The sequence below is a fragment of the Papaver somniferum genome, unplaced genomic scaffold (genome assembly GCF_003573695.1).
Source record: "Papaver somniferum cultivar HN1 unplaced genomic scaffold, ASM357369v1 unplaced-scaffold_118, whole genome shotgun sequence".
NCBI classification, from domain to species: Eukaryota; Viridiplantae; Streptophyta; class Magnoliopsida; order Ranunculales; family Papaveraceae; genus Papaver; species Papaver somniferum.
In genome coordinates, this window is record NW_020620825.1 from 8460870 (window position 1) to 8469089 (window position 8220).

General features: G+C 37.7%; 1 protein-coding gene and 1 non-coding gene across 3 annotated transcripts; both read right to left on the bottom strand.

Annotated features, from left to right (window-relative positions):
- Nucleotides 1-1756: 1756 nt before the first annotated feature.
- Nucleotides 1757-1830, bottom strand: TRNAI-AAU. Its single transcript has one exon. It is a non-coding gene; the product is annotated as a tRNA-Ile (tRNA).
- Nucleotides 1831-3536: 1706 nt separating this feature from the next.
- Nucleotides 3537-7386, bottom strand: LOC113330430. 2 transcript variants are annotated; one of them, XM_026577244.1, is made up of 6 exons: nucleotides 6636-7386; nucleotides 4931-5189; nucleotides 4738-4815; nucleotides 4503-4602; nucleotides 4279-4415; nucleotides 3747-4157 (listed from the first exon to the last, which is right to left on the bottom strand). In XM_026577244.1, the coding sequence occupies exons 2-6, from the start codon at nucleotides 5129-5131 to the stop codon at nucleotides 3936-3938; spliced, it is 738 nt and encodes a 245-aa protein (XP_026433029.1). In that variant the 5' UTR covers nucleotides 5132-5189; nucleotides 6636-7386; the 3' UTR covers nucleotides 3747-3935. The 2 variants fall into 2 exon arrangements, with proteins under 2 accessions (XP_026433028.1, XP_026433029.1); XM_026577243.1 differs by lacking the exon at nucleotides 6636-7386 and having other exon boundaries at nucleotides 3537-4157; nucleotides 4931-5545.
- Nucleotides 7387-8220: the final 834 nt, after the last annotated feature.

The following is an 8220-nucleotide window of genomic DNA, read 5'->3' on the forward strand; positions in this document are numbered from 1 at the left end:
GGCGCCTGGCCATGGTCCACCTTGGACGACTGGTTACATGCGCAGGTGGGCCAACGGTGATCATGTTGATGCTCTCTGGACTTCCTTAGTCTATATCTATACCCTCTATCCGAACTGGCGAAGATGGATGGTCATGATCAAACTGCGACATATATGTAATGCCGCAAACCCTAATTAGGGTTTTAGATCAGTCACGCGTGAGCAACTTTGGACAAACGGTTTGGCAGACTATGCTCCTCCTTTTGGGAGACCGACCGTGTGGGGACCAGGTTGGGCCGACAGTGAACTTATGTGCACCTTCTCGATGGTCCTAGGCATGATCTAAGTCATCCAAATATGCTGGCGAAGTTGGATGGTTGTGATCGATTTAAGACGCTAGTGGAATTTCCGCGACCCTTTAAGCATCACGTCAGCCACACTTCGAGCAAGCATTCATTGCTCTAGGGCTAGGTCGTGAGAAAACCGATCAGGTGTGTGAGGAGTGGGCCCGCCAATGTGTGCATTAGCGCTTCACTGATCAATCGTGGGATGATCTAATCCATCCAACCAGGCTGGTGAAGTTGGACGGTCATGATGATTTTAAGACTGCTTTGAGCGGTCTTTCTCGTTTGAGCCTTCCCCAAAGTAACGCGGCCATCCCTCTTTGGGGCCGGCGTTTGACAGGCGTTAGGGGTATAGCGTGATGTTCGACCGGCTAGGGCATGGGCGGGCCCACCGGTGAACATCACAGTGATTGCCTGCTCCTATTAGGGTTCGTCTAGGCTAGTTAAATTACGCGGCCAACTTGCATGGCCGTGATCGTTTTTGAGACTGGCAGGGACAGTACAGATTTCCCTTAGGGAATTAAACATGCTCGATCGATCTAATATAAGCGCACCGACACAGGGTTCTCTTGGTTAGAGAATGATATGGCATGTACAGGTATTTCGTGCATACCTCACTATTGACACTTGGAGATTCGTGTTACTCTGCTGAGAGTAAACACTCAGTCGTCATGCCGCACCAATAATGAGAGTCCTGCTGAGAACAACACAGGAAATACAAGGCAACTCATGCATTAATTAATAATGCTATAAATACACAGAATATTTGGGATTGTTGCTACATGCACCATTCTGAGTGAATTTTGATATTTATTGAATTGCTTCAAATAAATAAAACGAGAGGATTTCCGCGCTCATCGTTTGTCAAATGGCCTTACCCTTTGCAGGTTGTCGGCACAGTAAATATGGTTTTACAATTTTAGCCCTGAACAAAAATCCACCATCAACAATTGTATCCAAAATGTGAATGATCAGAGTGTCATAATTGAGCTCCTAAGCTACTCTTAAATGAAGTTATAGTGTTACACCTTTTTCCCACTTAGATAACCTTCTGGTCTTAGTTTCCAGAGTATCATAATATCAAAAGTGCAACGCCATTTTCAATGGTTTTGACTTAATCTTCTTCGAAAGAGACTATGGCAGAATATCTTACAAACTTTAAGTGTTGTAACGATAAAAATCAATAACTAGATGACCTTGTATAGAGACTCAGGAGGGCCTTTCAGAACCACTGAAAACCTTAAAACCACAAATTCTGTTAAACTAAATACTACAGGAAGTTGTCTGTTCTGCAATCCTCTTCTAAGTGATGGCATCCATCGATTTTACTTTGATCATATTGCGGACAAAACAACCATTTATGCAAATTACTAGTATAAAGATCAGCACCAATTTCCTTAATGTCAACACGAGCTGAAAAATATAAAAAACAGTGGCCCATGAAGGTCTCGAACCTGCGATCTTCGCGTTATTAGCACCACGCTCTAACCAAGTGAGCTAATGGGCCACTGGATACTTAGACATTTCACATTTTGTTAAAATATAATATTTTGTTCGGTGAGATATCTGCTTATCGTTCTACTACCTAGACCAATACGGCACTACCATTGAATGTACGGACTCTCCTTTTTCGTCACTTGATTCACAAAATGACGGAAATCTGTAAGTAAGGAGATTACATCAGGTGCGACAGAACAAATTGTATTCCAGGTAGGCTGATACAGTGAACAAGCTGACTTGCCCATATTTAACAGGGCTTAATTGGGGGCCCAAGAAATAATTAGGGGCCTCAGACATTTTATTCCCACCCCAAAAAAATCTATTTCCACCCCAAAATATAGTGAAAATACTGTTTTACCCTTCACTAAACCTAAAACTTAAAATTCTATTAACCCTTAACTCTAAACCCCAACTCATTTTCATTTTTAAACCCAAAAAAATAATCAGTCTCCTCCTCTCCTCTCTCTCGACTCTCCATCACAACTGAAAAATAAGAGTCGTCAACCTCATAGTTATATACCCTAACGATTTTTCATATGCATGTTATTTGTATGACAAATCATTGATGTCTAGAATGTAGGAGATAACAACCCTTTTTCTGGGTTTTGACGACCCCTTTTTATACACTAACGACTCTTTATGACCAAAAACTATATCTCTGTCCAAAAAAAATGGAAGGTTCATCATTGTTTATTGGAGAATCTCACCAAATTTGGTAGAGTCGTCATGATATTGAAGTGTTTCAAAAACGACCCACATAATTCGTCATTGTTTCTTGACGACTCCACACAGTCGTTAATGCTTATCAAAGTGTCGTTATCCTCTTCTAAAATTCATTAATGACGGAAATGCATTAAATGGTCGTCAACGACCCTCATGAGTCGTCTTTGTTTCTTGACTACCCTAAGTAGTCGTTAAAGCTTATAAAAGAGACGTTATCTTCTTCTAATGTATTTCCGCCATTAATGACTCTTCAAAGAAGATAACAACTCTTTTATAAGCATTAACGACTTTTCAGAGTCGTCAAGAAACAATTTTTTTACACTAACGACTCTTGAGAGTCGTTTTTGAAACTTTAACGACTGTTAAGAGTCGTTATTGAAATGCTTCACTATCCTGAAGACTTTTCATGAAGGCCTGGACAAAAAAAAAGGAAAAAAAAATTGCAAACAAAAAGTTTGGGAAAAAAAAGGTTGAAATCAAATTAAACAAGATTAACACTAATTAAATAAAACTATCATTAATTGAATAAGGATAGATTAGTAGTTTTAAAATTTTTTGAATAAGGAATGACTCAAATTAGGTTTTAATAACCTTTTTTGTCCTCTAGTGTGAGGCCCCTAATTATTTTTCGGAGCCCCCAATTGAGCTCTGGTATTTAATCGCCATTAACTTTTTCTTGAGAAAAGGGAATCTGCCGGCTCTTTAGTATATTCCTGCTACACAAGCCCTACGTTACGACTAAAATATCCTGTCAAAAGTGTGCCTGCCAATAAGCTAAATGTAATCCATAGATTGTAGCACAAGCAGGTCCACACACGCTTAAAATTCGAACTTCCATCCCTTGATTTTTATCTGACAAGAAATCAGTATAACTACAATTCATTCTGCATTAAGTATGTGGTTGAAGACAACAATGTGCTGTTGGTTTCTATTTGTTATATTCTAAGCATGGGTTTAAAGGGTTCCACTTGGTAAATCAGACGATAAATCTCAAGAACAAAACTGATCAGTCACACATTTCATTAGCGCCTTTTTGTGTCACAAGCCAAAAGCGTAAAATTGTTCACTTTAAGTGATAGATTTTATTTTCTGTTTTTACAAATCATTATCAGATTAGCATGAAGAGCTAGCGTTACATGCATTGAGATTGATCGACATGAAGAGCAGCTAGCAAATTTTTTTTTCAATTTTTATACATTTATTATATCTACATAGAATTACATATTTGATCCTAAGATAATTTCGTTCACCAGACTCCTCATCTGTAAGAAATTAATATGTACCTAGGACATGTACAGTTTGTGACAAATGATTAAAAGAATAATGGACTAGATTTCCTTTGGCTCTGTACGTACTCGGTAAAAATTGCTAAATAGATGTTGGTTATCTTCAACTTGCTGTTTGATGATCTAAGGAGAGTTTCGACAAAAGGAAGACACAAGCTGAGGAAACTAATATGGCTCCAGCAAAGCAGGCAAGATCAACTCCGGTAACCAAAGGTACATTCTTGAACTTGTCCAGAACTCCAACCTGAAGTATCATCAATATTGCATGCCCAATTTTTGACTTGGCTTGTGATACTGACTGCATTCCAATACATGCTGGTAGACCCTGTAAACAAAAAAAAGAACCAAAGTTGTTATTTAGAAGTACTAAGCAAAGTTACATTAGATTACATGCAGATTGATAAAGTGATATGCTGAGAACATAGGGTAAGTATGAACAAGTTTACCTTGCGATGGAAGAGCCCGAATAAATTTGACCCGGAAATCAAAACTCCTTTTTCTTTATTCATAGTCCTTGATCCCACAAACATAACATACAATCCCATCCCAAAAATAAGTAGGGCACTTCCTAGAAGAAACATATCTGCCAAGAAAGGTAAACTCATTCTCATTGATGGAAAATATGGAAAAAGATAAAAGTAATTCGACAAAAGGAATCAAGTGGACATACCAATAGCTTCAATTAGCAAATGCATAACATGCCCTTGATCTGATTTTTCTGATATGGCTTTAAAGTATTCAATATATGACTCTAGAATAAAAAAAGCACCCTGCATTGAAATTTTCAAAACGAAATCGCATTATTATTAACATGGTCTAATGATGTTGTTTTAAGTTTGAAAACGAGAAGAAAAGGAACAAAGCATATAGTTCATTATATTAACATGGTCTAATGATGTAGTTACCTCAATGAAGCATAATACCGAGCCTAATAAGGAACCTGCAACCGCGAACAATGTAAAGAATCGACAATCAACTATACTCTGCATGAGAAATTAACGTACACTAATCAGTACCTTGACCATTTATACGAAAATGCAAACCATGTAACTAGACACACAAAATTCAAGAAGATTTCAGTGAATGAAGTACACCAACCTTTTCTATCATCATTTGAACCCGTTCTTTCCAGGATTTTCGGCGCACTGAAAATCTAGATATCCTTCTAACAACTTCCGTAACAGCTGCTGCGAGGGAAACCAAATCTTGTATGTTGTTGCTCTTTGTTTGTGGTTCTGTTGATACAATAGTATTTTCTGATGCAACTACTGCTTTCACCACTGTTGATCTTGACTTCATATCTTCATTTAACGTAATTCCCGTTTCTTTTCTGGCCCCACCTCCATTGCTTAAGCTCCTAACCGATGAAGAAGAATTAGAATTGAGAGAATTAGAAGGTGCAGTGAATCTCAGTGGTCTTGATACACGTAGCAATCTACCTGTGATTGCCATTGTTAATACTGGTACTAATTATAATTTGATTCTTATGTCGTTGATGTTGTTGAATATTGAAATTTGATTTGATTAGTCTTGTGAACGGGTCTTGCTGCTACCTAGCTGTTGTTTTATGGTTGTTAACTTGTGAACTTGTTATTATAGGGTCATGTGTTCTATTTATATGTGGTAAAGGCAGAAGAATATCTATGCAATTACTCAATAGAAGAAGATGCGATTATTCTGGACGGATATTATTACAAGACGAAGCAATGAAGCAACTGAGGAGGTTTGTCGATATGTGAAAGTAGGAAACAGCAAGAGGGTTTGGTGTTGAACAGAGAAAACGCCAACTGTGGCGGTACAAGAGAAAAATCAAGAAATCAAACCCTCTGCATGAGCTAAAGTTTTACTTTGCGTTCGCAGCATGGGTCCTGTAGTTACCACAGCCGAACACGTGTCCGGTGAGAACACTTTTTCATGATTGGAACTTGGAAGAGAGCTCGATTGATATTTAGCATAATAGCATGTTTTTTTTCCCACTAGTATTAGAGTTGATATTGGACCGTCAAAAGTTTGTGAATGACGCGGTTCGTGCAGAGGAAGCCAGCAGAAATTGTAGTTTTGTGAGATAGTTAAGTCAGCGCAGGCGCCAGGTTTATGGAAGAATTGAATGGCAAAGCTTAAGTGACAACCAAGTCTAAAGGTTTAGCTGTCGATTTTGACGTTCTCCTTTCATGTATATATGTATTTTCGAAGTCCCAAAATTGCAGTACCTTGGCCAAACTCGGACAAATCGTTTGGAAGGTAAAAGGTGTGAAAAACCGGAGATGAACTCAGCTAATCAATTCAAGAAGCAGTGGTGTGGTGGCCAAGGAATTTCCTGGTAGCTTTAGTTTGTTTTCACCACTATAGCTGTAACCGTGTCCTACATTTCAACCTCTCAATGACGATTTCAATGAGATGGGGTTCAGCTTGTTACTAGGATTAGGTGCCTTTTCTGTCTAAGTTTCGAAACTTCAAAATCATGTCTGTCAGCTGTAATGCATAGTTTTGAACAACTCGTATTCTAGTAATGAAACAAGTCAAACTTGAATTCTACTGCGTCCAAGTTTTAGCTCTTATATAACTCGTGCAACAGGTTGTATTTTGACCCGTAATCATTGTCAGATGTCCACTGCAAAGCTTGAATTAATTGTTAACCAATTCCAAATTAGAGACTTTTATTTATCTTTTGTCCAGACTACATGAATCTTTTGATTTTCTCCCAACAAAAACGTGTTTATTTTTGCTCCTATAACCATCCACATTTTAAAGCCTGATTATGTGAAATCAAATAATGAAATAGATACAACAAAATCTGACTTACTGAAGAATTTCTCTTTTGTTAGGCCAAGGCCAATTTGTTTGCTTTTTCTTTCTCAATCATGAGATATATTGGTTTCCTTCATACTGAGCCCGAATCCTGACTTCCCTAGGTGTGGGAGAAGTGTGAACTCATGAGAGAGCTGAGGACCACCAAAGCAACACTCAAAGCTCTAATGAGATAACCATCGTATAATATGTTGATAATCAATGAGAGGCAACCAGTAAACTAAAACATCAGAAAAAAACCAAAAAATTGCAAAACAATAACAGATCGATAGAGAGATAGAAACAAGAGAAAATGTAGCTCAAAAGTGCTTGAGATGCAATCAACGGTAGATTATTTACCACCTCATTCTTTTAAAGAGTTTATTGGTTATCATCATCGCTACATTTAAATTCTTTTTCCATCACCCAGACAGACAATACAAACACAAAATTCCGAGGACACTAAACGAGAGAAGATTGAAACAAAATCAAAATCACATTTAATAAATCTGATTGAAACAAAAAAGAAGATAAAAATTCCTCATCAGAAAAACGCCTCGATTAGTCGTCACAATATAAATATCGGACTCGTCATCTTAAGTTTGATCATCACTGAGAAATATCACAAACAAAAAGAAAATTAACGAATTATATCTACTGATTGGTTGGTCCAATCTAATGACTACTAAATCAAGTAAATAAGAGAATGATGACAAACAAAAGTGTAAATGATGACTACATTAGATCATTTTGCCCTAGAGAGTAGATAGATGGAGAGAGAGAGAGTAGTAGGCAGAGGAAATATAAGCGGCTGGCTGTTGTGTTTATAGCCACAATATGATTTTAGCTTTTAGGGTTAGGGTTCACATCATGTTACATTTGTGGTAAAGGTTACCGAAACTACCATTGATAAATTATGTAATGACAGTTTGTTTTTGGATTCAGTGTCCCGTATATAACGAAAATGTTGTTGTGTGGACTTCCACCATTGCAGAGGTGGAAGACTTCTAGTTACTCCCTACAGTTAGGTCTATTTGGATACCAAACTCGAGATGGCACAGCTCGAACAAAGCGCACCCTAGGGCATGATCTTCAGAGTTGTATTAGTCTTGCTTTAGCTCAGCCTTTAACCAGCGGTCGCAAGGGGGATATTAGTTCAGATGCTTGCTTTTGGTAGAGTCAACGACTCAATTACGGCTAGTTTGGTATGGTTGTGCTTTTAACAAAAGCGTTTTTCTTTGTGCGGTTTAAAAAAAAAAAAAAAAAACAATCGAATGTTTGGTAAAATATATGTTAAAGCTGAGAAAAATCAGGTTCATGCTGACTGTGGATCTATTTTTCTGGATTGAAATTCACTACTGTCAGCATTTGTCGATATTAAATTATCAACACCGACTTGTATTCAAGGCAATGCCAACTGTAAGGTTTCGTTGCCGACTTTTAGTTCTTTCAATGCCGACAGAAAAGAAATGATGAAAAGGGACAAGACAGAAACAAGTGAAGAAGATCTTCATCCTGAGCATTAATACAAAGATAACAAAGGGGTGAAACTTTATGTGTAATTCTAGCAAATCTATTATTTAAGGGGAGAGCATCAGAAT

Coding starts and splice junctions, on each gene's coding strand:
- LOC113330430 (XM_026577243.1), bottom strand. CDS start 5,284: ATGGCAATCACAGGTAGATTGCTACGTGTATCAAGACCACTGAGATTC. Junction 4,816..4,930: donor TTCAAATGATGATAGAAAAG/GTTGGTGTACTT, acceptor TTTCTCATGCAG/AGTATAGTTGATTGTCGATT. Junction 4,158..4,278: donor TCGGGCTCTTCCATCGCAAG/GTAAACTTGTTC, acceptor TTTTGTTTACAG/GGTCTACCAGCATGTATTGG.